Source organism: Psammomys obesus, unplaced genomic scaffold (assembly GCF_907164565.1).
Source record: "Psammomys obesus unplaced genomic scaffold, mPsaObe1.curated_primary_1811, whole genome shotgun sequence".
Classification (NCBI taxonomy): domain Eukaryota; kingdom Metazoa; phylum Chordata; class Mammalia; order Rodentia; family Muridae; genus Psammomys; species Psammomys obesus.
Window position 1 is genome coordinate 573,178 of NW_026591918.1, and position 14,676 is coordinate 587,853.

Consider the following 14,676-nt stretch of genomic DNA (forward strand, 5'->3'; position numbering starts at 1 on the left):
GCTATGAGTAGACTCAGGGTTGATGTGTTCACAATTTTACTTGTAAGTTTAGAAACCTGGAGATGGGAATTCTACACTCACAGAAATATTTTCTTATCATGTGTTTGCCACATTGATCCAGACATGGCTTTAAACTGGTTTGGTTCATTGTGCTGTTTGCAATCATAAATTTAATTACCATTGAACCTGGACTAGTTCCTGGAGCAGTATTATGAATAAGCCTAACCAGTGAAGCCACAGGAGACCATAATTAGATTTCTCGAAATAATGGTCTCAGATTATTTTAAGTGCTTGTAATTTTTAGTAATACTTAGGCCTAAGCACAAACAAAAGGGAAACTCAACTGGAAGTGAATCCACTAAAAGAAAGGGGCACTTCACACACGCACGCACACACACACACACACACGCTTAGCCTGGGAAACTTGATCCTGTTTAATTAAATACAGAAGAGGAATCTGCAGTGGGGAGTAAGGTCATGGATAAGCCTCTGGCTTCTGTTTCCGGCCCTGGGTGGCTCTACAATCCCCTGAGAATCTCATTGCCCTCACCCTGGTTTCCCATTTCCTGTTTAGTTTTCTCTCCCACCTCCCTCCATTCTTGAGCTGCCAAACCAGATCAGTTCAAACAGATAAAGCCTCAGTTCATTTGTTGAACAGCTCTAAGCTCCCAGGAAGAGATGCTTCCGGAACTGCTGTGTAAAGGCACTGTCAGTGCGTCTGCAGTGAGCACTGGATCAGCTCCTACCGCTCCAGCCTTTCCAGTCTATGCTCGTAGCACAGCCAACTCACGGGGCAACAGAGAGGGGCTGGTACAGTGGCCACAGGGCATGGCAGAAATGTGAGCCAGTGTCGGTGGTGGTGCTGCAGGCCTCACACTCTGACAGGCAGCCCTGGTGCATGATGACGTGAAGCAAAGGGACAGATTTAGAAAGCTCTCTCAGTTTGTACTGTTGTGTTCACTATTGCTAGTGCCGATCTGAAAATATTAAACTGGGGGTGGTGTCCATTAGCTAAGGGTCGGGACCCAGGGTGGTCTCATCCGTTATCACTACTACAGCAGGAGCTTCTGACGGTCACTAGCCTGCTGACCGAGAATAACAAGATTTGGAAGGAGTTGGTTAGTGTCCTGCTCCTCCGCCCCTTGTAAACCTGAATCACAGGAAAAAGAAACTCAAATGCAGCTTTCTGGGGGGTTGGGGGCTTCCTAGCCAGTGTTCTTGCAAAGAGCCTTTCTTGGTAGGGCTGCTGCCCACAGGGTTCTTGGGGCTCACAAAGGCTTGCTTTCCACACGACTGGACAGAGGGCTGAGAACCTGGGTCTCAGTCCAGCTCTGGCAGTTTAGAGACTGCGAAGAGCATGCTTGGCTCCAAGGAAACCTAGAAGTCATTTATGGAAGAATAGCTACAAACTGTAACATTTCTATAGGCGGACATAGATTTGAGATGTGAAGACTGGGTGCAGGGTTGGGGAATAATATGGCAATGGGGTGAATGTCTAGAGCAGCCATTATCAACCCCCCTCTTTGGGGAGGGATCAAACCTTTTCACAAGAGTCACCTAAGACCATGGGAAAACACGGATATTTACACTATGACTCGTAACAGTAGCAATGAAAATAATTTTATGGTGGGGGTCACAGCAACACGAGGAACTGTATCATAGGGTCACAGCATTGGGAAGGTTGAGAACCACTCCAGACAATGTGGCCACCCAGAATGCTTAAGGACAGAAGGGCAACCATAGGTCACAGCCGACAGCTGTTGAGGGCACAGCCTCACCACAGGTACAGTTTAAGGCTCTTAGTAAGTGACAACACAGATTGTCTTAACTTTTCAAAACGAGAAGGAGCTCTTATATTCTGGATTGGGCCTACCAAGATGCAGGGGTGAAGGGGAAGAAGCCAGGAGTAGGTGAGCAGAGCTGTGTACTTGAAGAGGATGTCAAAGCCTCACAGGAACACACAGAGGACTGAGGTGATGGCCCCCACAGCGATGAGAGAGCTGTAAGGCTGTGAAATGGAAAAAGTGACAGGACGATAGGGCTGAGGGAAGGTGTACAAAGTCTGGAATCTAACTGAACACAGAAGGGGCCCCCGAGAGACAAAAGCACTTTATCTGGGACACAGCCTAGCAAGCCGACTCTTCTAACGACACAAGATGTAGGGAAGAGCGTTTAGAGATCAGAAGTACAAAAGAAAACGTTAAATAAAAGGTTTTGCTTTTATTTAAAATAAAATGCATTTATACAGTCTTTAAATCACGGATTATTGGACAATACTGCTAAGTCCACCCCTCCCTGGCGCCCTTCAGGGCTCGTGAGCTAGGGATTGTCTAACTAGCACCAATGCAGATGGAACAGCGCAACAGACTAGAACACAGCCGGTCCAGGCCGTAGAGTTAAGGGCATCATGGCAAGTCACGGCCATCGTGAGTCATTCTTCATTTAGCAGATGCTGAAACTGCATATCAATTACATACTTTAAAAGCATTTAATTAATGCAAGGATGCTATATTTAAGTCATTTCCTACTTGTGAATAGTTTTTTTAAAAAAAACTGTACAATTTTATAAAATTTGTGTTTGTACATTAGTTACAAATGCATACTTCATAGATCTTTACTTCATATGGTAACACAAAGATTCATGTTTTAGGCAGATGGTGAATATGCTGGTGAGTACTAAGTGTTGTAATACAGGATGGTGTAAAAATAAACACAAGACAAGGTACAACATGCTTACTCAAGGACAAAACCCACCCGAGCACAACAGGTTAACAGTGTTTCCTTCAAGGTCAACATCATCAAACACCAAGCATGTACTGCAGACCCGACCTTGTCCTGGGAGAGGGGAGTAACTGGCTACCAGAAGTATGAGATTTTCAGAGAGGGCATCAAATTAAACACACATTAAACACATGCATTACACATGATAAATAGACTTCATATAGGCTACGTATGCCCTGGTAACTTGGGAGTAGATGGCTTGTTTCTTAGGTTGGCTAGTGTCAATCAGCAACAGCCGTTTCCTGATTCACCCGCTACTTCAGCTTTTGATTTGTGGCCCTAAGGAATGTTCAGTATTCCACAGTCCACATACTGCATCAAGGTAGGCGGCACATTAATAATCCTGCTTGTTAGTGCACATATTCTGGTAAGGCAGAAAGTTTTCATGATAAAATGATAAATTTCAAGCTCACTTTATTAAGCAGCATATAAGAAACAACAGCTTTAAAGTTAAATATTGTTATGGCTGTGGAGTTTCGTTACAGCTCTCCTGTTCACACCCACCCACTGGTGAGTTTGTAGAACATCTCCTCATCTAAACTCTCATTCTGGTCTTTCGCGCGAGTTGAGAGAAATATGTAACCACCGATGAATTCATGCACCACCTTGCAGTCGACTTCGGTACAGATGAAGGACAACCGCACCTCATCTGCAAACTCCACGGTGACCTGGAACAAAGACAAGGAGCCATCAGTGTTGCCAGGGGGCTTCTGTGCTTCACGTTCACCCGTGAAACGCTGCCACTCCCGGATCACTCCGGCAGGCACGTCCACAACAAGGACCTTATTGTCCAACAACAAGACAAGGAGGCCATCCCTCCTCGCTCCTCTAGTCTGCACTCTCTCAGGGGGTCAAGTCATTAAGCTCCTGAGTGGTCCCTGGCCAGGCCCCGGGAGAACACCCACTTCCTGTGTTACATTCACCATTTGCTTCAGAATTTAGCCTTTAAGTATGATGCTCAAATGTTTCAGAATGATGGGTTTTTCTGCTAGCAAGTGATGCACATACCCACTATATGCCAAGCCAGCCTACCAGTAAGACTGTTTACATATGCTGTCTGCGCGACAAAGAAACGGGCACCAGGCTACGGAGACCCCAGACAAGTGTTGAATGCTGAGCCTGCCACCAAGTGTGGGCATGGACAACAGGACCACAGGCTTCTCTGGAGTGTCCATTTGTGAGGTACAGCCACCTGCCTGTTGTAGAAGGCTGCGACGAGGCTTAGAGTGGAGAATAAATGTTAACACCTAGTGTCATGCCTGGTCCAGAGCGGCAGAGCACATCAACTCTGACTGCTGTTACGAGAAGGCACTTAGCTACTACAAAAAGATACCCTTAATTATGAAACGGCAGGTTTAGGTGAGAAATGAGGAACCAACCACATACATGGTCTATACTTTAACCCTAAAGATTATTTTTTACTATGTATATTTAGACAGTCATCTGTAGCCCAGGCTGGTCTGTAACTCCTTGCATTTCTGCTCCTCCCAAGTGCTGAGCTTATGGGTGTGCTACACTAACCAGGGCTTCAAGAACGCCAGGCAAACACTTGGCAAGTACCCAAGTGTCTGTGAGGCCAGAAGAGGATGTCAGGCTCCGATCCCCTGGAACTGGAGTTGCCCGGTTGCGAGCCTCATGTCGGTGCTAACAATTGAACCCAGGACCGCTGGAAGAACAGCAAGGGCCCTCATCTGCTGAGCCACCTCTCCACTCCCCAATTATTTATTAATTTACTTATTTATTTGTGTTATTTATTTATTTGTAAACACATGCAGGGCCCATTTGGATGGGGCTGGGGTCTTAAAAGTTTGGTGTCTGTAGGTTCTAGCACAGGAGAACAGCTGCCTGGATTCCCTTGGCAGAAGGAAGGTCTTGCTTCATTGGGGAAGACTCAGTAGCCAGAGACCCCAAATCAACCCTGGCAGTTAACGGGGGTGTCAAACACCATCGCCAAACGGCCGTCACATAACCCAGCCTTTAAAATCTGTAAGGCTCTCCGTTCTGTCTCATGCCCTGGGATCGAGTGCAGATCCGCTGAGCTTCCCCCTCAGCTCTCTCCCTGAAACCACCACTTAGGGCAACACTAGCGCTGGCTCACCATCTTGATCTCCCAGTTGACATTCCACTGCTTCATGTTGCTGAACCGCCATGTTTTGACGGCGTCTCCCGTGCTCGCGTCCATCCTAATCAATCTGTTGTATGCAATTCCAATAAGTTCTTCTCTCTTGCCACCTTGAAATCTGTAATATTGAGGAAAACCACTCAGAATGGCGTAAGGGTTTTCCCTAACTCTGAAAAACAATTACTGTAAGTAAAGACAGAAATGCAATCATGGTGAGTTGTTAATGAGAAAACACGATCTTTAAGTTCTGGTGTGGAAGAGGTTAGGGTGTCCAAGCAGATCCAAGCAAGCAAGTGGACAAATTGAACACACACAGACCATGGCAGCACACTGACCTCGCAATGAAGTGCGTGATGCCGAACTCCGGCAGGGACTGCCAAGCTTGAATGAATCTCATCTTGGCTTCAACCAGACTCATCTGGGCTACGTTCTGATGGGCTTCCAAGATTCTTGCTGTTATCTAAACATGATTGAATGTTTTATTAAATAATTAGACATTGCATCTTTTGTGATAGGATCAAGATAAAAAGATCAAAAAAATTATGCGCCCCATAAAGTAATGCTGAATTGGAATTAAAACAATCTAAGGCTTCATTTGGGGATTCCAATAAAGCAACAATGCTAATTTCAAGTTTTTATGTATCACACAAGAAGCATTATTGGGATTGTAGTGTATGGCTGCCAGGACTGAAAATGTTCTAAGTGAGCAAATACTGGTGAGTGATAACAAAATAACACATTCAGATTGATATATAGACGCTGGTTTCAAGTTCAGTAACAATATGCTGGGGTTCCAGTCCAGAAACCCGAAAATGAAGAAACAGTGTCATCCATGTTTCTATGGCAATCAAAAAGGACCAAAATAATTCACCCATGTTCACCTTAGGATGAATTCTCCCATGGCGGGGTAAGGGATGGATGTAGGGGTGGTTATAATTATGGCTTTGCATGTTTAAGTTCTTTCTCTTTGTAAATATGGTAAACTTACCAAATCTCTTATATAGCTTGGCTGTAGATGGCAATACGAGGAAAGAAAAGGGAGGCAGAAAGGAAGAAGAAGAAGGAAAAAGAGGCAATCAGGGAAACGGAAGCAAAGAAAGACAGTGGTGCCTGCAACCCAAAGTTCCAGCAAAAAACCATGCAGAAAAAAGGCCACCCAGGTGGAAACCAAAGTCAACACAAAAGAATGAGAATGGAAACGAGGAAGCAGCCGTTTACTGTCCATTTGGAAAAGAGAGGAAGCGCCACACTGCAGCTGTGAATGTCACTCAGATTAAAGGTGGAAGCTCACAAAAGCAAGAAGGGGCAAATCCCTCTTTCTCCCCTCCTGTGTCAGCGCCTACAGTGGGGGCAAAGCTAATTATTTTAGTAGCAGAATAAATGTTACTAATCCAAGAGCCATTCCAGCTTTCTCAGATTTAGTCAGCTGACAGGGTGCACGCACTCTGTCCAGAAGGGAGCTAAGGCTGCACTGTTCCTTTCTGTGCACAAAAAGGCAGTGGGCCCTTTAATTACCATGTGCTTTTTGCATCCTTTTTCCTGGAAGGAGAAACAGAAGGTTGCCATACAGGTCCCTGGGCTGCGGCCACACATGCATTATATCTTTTTTGTTTGGGATGACAGGACGGTTGTTTCATTTACAGTTAAAAATCTGTATCATTCAAGGCAATGCCAGAAAGTTTAGCTAATGTATGCACAATCTGGGGAGGAAAAGCAGGTTAAGTATGAAGGTATGCCCATGGGTGCCGTGCCCTGAAGGCTCACTTGCAGCCCATCTGTGCCTATGAGCACTCAGCAGGGACCAGCATAGCACTGCGAAGGCCGGATCTTCAGGAACAAGCCTCGGAGGCTACTTAGAGAAAGGAGGGCTGGCTGCGAGAGTGTATTTACTCAGGAAGACTAAAGCCCCAGCGTGTCTTCACTGAAGTCCACACACTGCTTTCTTGTTCCCAAAGACAGACAGGATTTTACGTCACATTTTTGTCTACATCTCAGACAGAAAACTATCATCTAATATGCCTGACACCAGATAGGGAAATAATCAACCCGCTAAGGCTTGCGATCATCTGAAGGCAAATGAGTTCATTTTTGGAAACTGGTCTCTGCACACAGTTCTTCAGTAAGAGGGTCAGCGCCTCCTTCCCCTCCCTGTCCAGCTTCTCTGCATTCCACAAGGCTCCCCAGGGCGGCACTTCCGCCATTCCTTACCACTTACTCCCACAGCCTAGGACTGGGGGAGAAACAATGTCCCTGTCTCTGACACAGCCTCTGAACTGCATAGACAGACCATTCCTGATTAAAGTTCTCAACTTTTCTGCGGAAAGTGAAACTGTTTCAGACTTGTTTAATAAAGCTATGTTTAAAATTAAAGACAGAGATGTTCTGTTTGGACTTTAATGTTTTAAAATTATTCCTGAAAGGTAAAAACAAAACTCAGTAAAAAGGATTTGTTTATTTTAGAGGTCTTCTCTGCTCCCCCCACTCTGAATCTTTCCTTTTATGGTGTGCTCTTCAGTGTAGAGAATCCTAGGGGCTGCAAAGGACCTTTCATGATGCATCAAAGAGCCATTTTCCTGAATAGCAAACCTTTTATGGTACTAATTTCCAGGACAGGGATTCTAAAGAGAGCGGACAAAGGCAGTGACTTTCAAGTTAAAATTCATCAAGCTTTGTAACTCTGTGTAAGATCCTGTTAGGGTCTATTACTGTTAAGACAGCGACGGAGGACAAACTATCTCCACCACAGTAATTCTTAAGCTGAAAACATCTACCTCAGCAAGAATTAGATTCTTCTGGGAAGCGCTGACTGTGCTTGTTTGTCCCATAGGGGACAAAAGAATCAAGCCTTTAAGACATTTCAGTTCTTTAGGGGCCTTTTAGCGTGATCTTGGGCTGAGTGGAACAAACAGGCTCTCAGCATGGCACCCCAGTATCTGCCCTATTAACTTTACAGACAATCTTAACAACCAATTTAAGCTGACCACGTCCCCCGGATTTCCTGTTTTATATTATACCAAAGCTGGTGTCTCTCATTTAATAGGAGTACTTGAATTCTGTGTGCAAAGTTATAAAGCCAGCAGATTAAGTAGATAAAATACCTGTTTGCTCTTATACTTTTTTAGGTAGCGAGGGGACACCAGACACTCGGGATTGATGTCGGTTGTGATCTGATCTGGGATTAGCTGGGGATCTGGGTTCAGATGCTGCATTTTCAGGAAGGAAAGGATGTTCTGCACTTCTAGGTTGTAGGAGCTGTCTGCCATGGTCTTGCCCTTGGAGGCTAATCTGCAGGCCGCCATCCAGTGCGCATACTGCTTCTCCTGTAAAGAGACACTGAGAGATGAAGACGCGCGGTGCTCAGGGCCCAGGTACTGACTGCAGGGACAGCTGGCCAACTCACGTGGGCGTCAGAGAAAGATGAGATTTATGTTTAATTAGAAAACTTACATTATCACAACGAAGCCAGATTTCATTCATGCCCTCTGCAACCGGGATTAGGAGTTTTATGTTAAACTTCTGGCCCGAAATGTTTACATCTGGGGTAACTTCACATCCTGTAATAATAAATTTAATTATAGAAGTGCAGAAAGGAAATCCTGAGCCAATATGATAGCCTCCTTTTAGGAGGTCTTAATATGTTGATTGAATTCTGCTACAACACTTTAAGAACACCTCTATTCAGTGGGAGGTGACTCGATACAACTTGGCATGCTAAGGAAAGGATTCAGAAATACATACCCTTATGAGCTATAAGAATCCAAATGGCTTCTCTATAATCCAAGACGCATCTCTACCTCTGAGTAAATGTTTAAACTATTAAAACAAAGATACTTTAGGAAAAAAAAAAAATCCTGTTCTTTCCAGGAATAGTACATACAGCCTTGTAAGTCCTTTTGTAGAACTTCAAACAAGGGAGAAGTTGTGTGGAGAAATTAAGACTAATGTGTGAAGATACGCCAATCTACTCGGGGTGATTTAGAGTTCTGTCTGCGATCAGTCCTAAAATTACCAACACCTACGCCAGGGGCCCCTCGACCCTTCCTCCACACTCAAACTATCTTCTCCCCGAACCTCATTTTCCGTTCCAATCTCGTCATCTCCTTTCTGCCAAAACGCACCTGCACAGGAGTCTCTGCCAGTGCCTGTCTTTGCTCCACAGGCCTCCCAGGTTTATTTTACTTACTTTGGTGTGCAGAGGGAGCCCAAGACCTAGAGCACACTCCTAGCACATACACTCTACAAATGAACTCTACTAGGATCCCTCTGTGCACCATAACATCCACACCCTCACGGAACAATAATAAGCAACAATTCTCACCCCCCCCCGACCTTTTCTAAATCACCACTGCAGACACTGGCACTGATTTCCAAAGGGTGCTGGGAACTGAATTCGGGGTCTCACACTCTATCACTGGGTGCCACCCCAGTCTCCAGATGGAAAGGTAAGTCTCCCTCCACCTGAGCCAGTGATCCGTCAGGAGGAAGAAGTGGAGAAGCAGAGGCCACAACATAGCAAATGGAGCCAGAGCCATCCATAGTCCAGAATGAACAGAAGCAAAGCCAGGGCAAAGTTTTAGCAGTTAAGTTTCTCCTCCAGCTAGGGGGCTGGAAGAGACAGGGCTCAGCAGGTAAGAATGTGTAAGAACAGGAGTTCAGACCCTAACTCCGACTGCCTCTTAGCCCATCTCCAATGGATGATACCCTCTTCTACACTCCTCAGATAACGGTGCATACAAGACACAGACACACACACACACACACACACATGAGAGATAAAGCTTTAAAAAAGATAAGTAAAAAAGCAGAGGTAAAGCCGAGCCCTCGGCAAGGGTGGCCCAGGCTGCAGCTGCAAGCCCGCAGGTGCTCAATAAGGAGACATAGGCAGCTAGGAGCCTAACAGCAAGATCCTGGGCTTGCCTCGGGAGCTGGAGGGAGAACAAAATAAGGATTTTTGAAAAAAAAAAAAGGATGGCTGGGCAGTGGCGGTGCACGCCTTTAATCCCAGCACTTGGGAGGCAGAGGCAGGGGGATTTCTGCGTTCAAGAGCAGCTTGTTTTACAGAGTGAGTTCCAGGACAGCCAGGGCTATAAAGAGAAACCCTGTCTTGAAACGCCCCCACCCCCAAAAAAGCCAAAACAACAACAACAAAAACACCTGGATAAGGAAGAGGGAGACTGGAGACTGGAGCTCATCCCTGAAAAGGCTGTGGCCAGGGACACAGAGACTAAGCTCACCAACCAGGACCAGCCTGTGATCAGAGGTGACGAGCAAGCAGTACACCAGTGACCACAAGAGAGAAATGCAGACGTGATAAACACAAGGCTGCAAATGAGAGGACCTTAACGTTCCTAATGCTCAAGATCAGAAAAGAGATCATAAATTTACTTCACAAGGAGGTAAAAGTCAAGTGCTTCAGCTTGGGTCTACCCAGAGCACACAACAAGATATCCACATGCAACTGAACACCAAACTGGAGAACCAAATCCTGGCAAAAACCCCAAAAGCATAAATAGAGTGCCAGGCAGGCCCTGCCAAGTGAAGTTTGAGCACTGGGCTGAGCGCACAGGAGGGTCCCTACCTCTGAGGTTCATCTGATGAGCAGGTGTGCCACTGGACTCCTCTCGGCTTTTGTAGCAGGAGATGGATGTGTCTTTGAAAGTGCACCAGTACTGCTTGTACCCTTTTAAAGTCAGCTTTTTAGGCCTATGTATCAAACAAAATTGAGACAATAATTTGAAGTAACTTTGCCAGGGCAAAGTTCTAGCAGTTAAATTTCTCAAGTGTTGAAAAACATGAGGCCAATTTTACATGGCTGACATCATCTCGCTCTGGCCGGTCTGGTCCCAACTGCTGGTGTGCCCTCCCTTCTCAGTCTACTCCAGATGATCCGAACAGTGAGAGGGTGGACAGCCCACAGCACCAGACTTCTCACTGAGCTCTGGCCACTGGGAAGGGCCACGGGCACCAACACCCTGCAGGAGCAACGGTGTCTGCAGATTGCTGCTGCTGAAGCCTCTGCCGCACGGACCCGCCACGCCACGCCACGCCACGCCACGCCACGCCACGCCACGCCAGTGCCACACAGAAGACAACATAGCGAAGGTACAGGCAGGCGTGGGAAAGAGAGGAGGGTAGAGACAGGCGAACTCTTGCCCTTATCTCCAAAGTGCTGTGTGCTGTGAGCTCCGGTTTACACAGTGCACAGGAAGAGTGGGCAGCAGCACGTCTTTCTCTCCCCCTCCTCCTTACTGCTCAGCCTGCCATCTTGAGGATTAAAGTCTAGAAAGAGCTGTTAGCACCTTACAGGAAAGGGTCCAGGGGCATATGCGCATAAGCTAATGAAGTCTGGCACTCTGAGTAAAGAGATTAACACTGACAGTCACAGGGCACCTTGTGAACCCACTAGGGTTAGCTACTCTCACCAACTACATGATACAATCAGTCTTGATTATTTTGAGAACAACTAAAACAACAACTGCTGTGATTTTAATTTAATAAACATGATTACCTTAATTTCAAGTATTTCTCTAACTGGTAAATCTTACAGATGTACTTTACAAATAAACATGACAATCAAACTTACTGAGAAGGCAAATAATATGAACAAGACTATAAGACTGACAGTTCTTACTGATATTTGAAATCTACTTTGGTACTTACTTGAAAACTTTAATATAGTCAGCAAGTTCTGGAATTGAAGTAATATCACCCTAGGGAAAGAATTTAAATAACATTTTTCTTAATTTTTAAAAATCTAGTTTGGTATCTGATATGAAAACTGCTTATTTAATATCCAAAATACATGTTAAATACTTAAAGGATACACTCATATTACATGGTCTTGTTTCAAAGCCATTTTCAAATATAATTTGAACAAAATGACAATTTGTACAAGTCCAAGAATGTATGTTACTTCTAAATATAGCTGAAACGGTTTGCAGCAACAAATGCAAATATTGTAAATCATAACGGCACTGATAAACATGTTTCTTCAGCTATCACTCATTTATTAGCTTTAAAAGTAACCAGCATAGCTGGGAGTGGTGGTACATGCTTTTAACCCTAGCACTCAGAAGACAGGCAGATCTCTGTGAGTTCAAGGTCGTCTACAAAGTGAGTCCAAACAGCTAGGGCTGCACAGAGAAACCCTGTCTCAAAAAAACAAAAATTGAACATGTGAACGAATGAATGAATGAAGTTACTGTGAGACCTGAGTACCATGTGAATTTTACCATGACTTGTTTGTGCTCTTCCAGGCAGAACCACATTCCCACCATTTTGCAAAACAAGTGTTTAGAGATATCTTCACGGTTGGAAGCCCTAGATACTGGTATTTCCTCAGAAAAGGTTTCCTGGGGTGAATGAAGAGTGCAGCCCTAGAGTTGATCCTCCCACCACAGAAACTGGCTCTGAAACTTCCTAAGAATCTATGATTGACTTGTGCAAAGCAGCCACCTCCTAGGGCTTTATCTGGCAATGGAAAACCCACACAAAGGTAAGCCTGACTATAACCAGCCATTACCAGAATTGTTGATGTTTTCCCGCCTTCCAAAGTGATCTCCAGGTCGGAAAGGGCAGCATCAACTTCGTCAACTTCTTTGTCACTGTTGTTTAAATGATTTTCTGATGTCATGATTGACAGCTTATTGATATGATACTGAAACCACAATAACATGTTGTTGAAATGACTGTTTAATTGCATAAGTTTAATATGAAATTACTACTTGACTCTATATTGGATGTTTTCTTATCATCTGACTGGCAAAGATGAAGCATCAGGGCAAAGGGGCTAGAGAGAGGATGGCTCAGGGCTAAAAGCACTGGCTGCTCTTGTAGTGGACCCAGGCTTGATTTCCAGCACCCACATGGCAGCTCACAACGGTCTTCTGGTCGCAACAGACACTGCATGCACATGTGCAGACACAAATGCAGTAAAATAGCCATACACGTAAAAGCAAGCACAGTGCCCTGGAGCTGGAAGGGTAAAAGGCGTGTGCTCTGGCACCTGGGACCAGTGTGACAGCCATGCTCAGGAAGACTCAAAGTGAGCAGTCTCTGTACACAAGCAAATCGAAAGCTCGGATTTCTGCTTCCCTTGGTGTGAAGGGAATTTACAGGTCTGCTACTGCATTTACACGAGCAGAGTCTGGGCGCTGCTCGGTCTCCAGTGCCCAGAACAGGGCCTTGTACAGACACTTATCCCGTGACAGTTCGGGCATGTATGAAGTCTTCTGCAGAGAACTAACCCCTGCCTCACATCACTGGAGAAAACTAACCCTCACTGCCCTACAAGCCTAATCACTTGAGGGACAGGCACTACCATGAGAGCCTCAGGAGAAGCTGAAGCTAGCCCCACTTTGCCAGTCCTGGAGTCAATGCCTGCTAGTCTCAGCTACCTAAGAACAGGGATGTGTGGGTGCAGCTGAGATTACCCTTCTAGCTGCAAACAGTCTTCGGTTTACAAGTACTAAAATATAATGTAGTTGATTCTAAATACACTTAGTGACTCACAATAGTAAAAATCTATTAAGTTTGGACGTCAAACCTGAGAGATTTTTTTTTTTACAGAATCTGGTATAGCTGCTTCTCAAAGCATAAGCGGCTCCAGACTTCTGAAGAATCCATTTACCTGGTGAAGTCTATCTGTGAGGACACTCATCTATGGACTTGAAGCCTATAACCAGTGTCCTGTATCCTAGGACTCATTAGTAAACTTTCCGGCTATCCAAAGTATGCAGAGACTGTCAGGAATGGCCTTAAATGTTGAGGATACTAGAATCATGTAGAGAGTTGGTTAAAACCATAGACACCCAGAGACCCTGACTAAGCAACTCAGTGGCTCAGCCTGAAATCTGCATTTTCACAAAGCTCTCTGGCTGATCTGGACCCGAGTCCACTGGAGAGGTCCTGGCTACGAATAGACCATAGAGTCTAGCTTTGCTTCTGACGGCACATGGAGTATCTGTCAAACATTATAATCCACACTTGTTTCTAAAGGCTTTAAAAGCTATTAACTTTGCAACTTTATTTTTCATCCACAGTTTATTCTAAATTATTTTCTTCTTGCTATAGTAAGCTTATTTTACAGAGGCTCTGGGTGCCCCAAGGACAGAGCAGTTTAGGGTGTGGGCTGCAGCGCCTCACAATCCTGTCTTCTCAGAGGTGAAGAGCAGAAACGTGAGCTCCATTCCATTCAGTGCGGCCACACTGGGAAAGGCTGTCTTCCTCTTTCCAAAGCTTGCTCTTTCTGGTGGAAGACGGGCTCAACAGCCTATGTGTCAGTCTTTTGAATCTGTACTCCAAACTCCCTCATTATATATATATCTAGATTCTAAAATGGTCCAAGAGGGCTATACTTTGAGGCCCTTCAATTACTGTGAATAGAATCCAACTAAGTCTTGCTGAGCTGCGTGTCAGTAGTAAGATGCTTCTTAGCACGTGAAGGTTCAATCGCCAGCACAATACCAAAGCAACAGAACGAAAAAGAACAATAAAACCTATGGTCACTCGCGTATGTTCACATATCAGTCAGAACACAGTCAGAAAACTGTGTCCAAAGTGCAAAAGACAGATCTAAAGCGTCCCTCAAGCGAGACCCCAATAAGCTGCAGAGACTTAATTCCGGAAATTCTCCAGACAACAGAGTACGAGTCTTAACAAATGCTTGATCATATCTCTAAAACAATGGATGAATCTGTCCATACGTAAGAACTTGCTTTACACTCTTCTGCCTTCCAACAGAGACTCTGGGTTGTCACTGTGAACTTCCTGGT

The 14,676-nt window shown here is 45.1% G+C and overlaps 1 protein-coding gene across 1 annotated transcript in view; it reads right to left on the reverse strand.

The window, feature by feature from the left end:
• Positions 1 to 2,200: 2,200 nt before the first annotated feature.
• Positions 2,201 to 14,676, reverse strand: part of Fermt2 (FERM domain containing kindlin 2) — a gene marked incomplete at its 5' end in the record, with an annotated part of 77,317 nt that continues 64,841 nt past the window's right edge. Inside the window, 8 exon segments of the mRNA XM_055612321.1 lie at positions 2,201 to 3,449; positions 4,880 to 5,021; positions 5,239 to 5,363; positions 8,002 to 8,223; positions 8,351 to 8,457; positions 10,482 to 10,606; positions 11,564 to 11,613; positions 12,426 to 12,560. Of these exon segments, the coding sequence (XP_055468296.1) occupies positions 3,276 to 3,449; positions 4,880 to 5,021; positions 5,239 to 5,363; positions 8,002 to 8,223; positions 8,351 to 8,457; positions 10,482 to 10,606; positions 11,564 to 11,613; positions 12,426 to 12,560 (1,080 nt within the window). The 3' untranslated portion in view covers positions 2,201 to 3,275.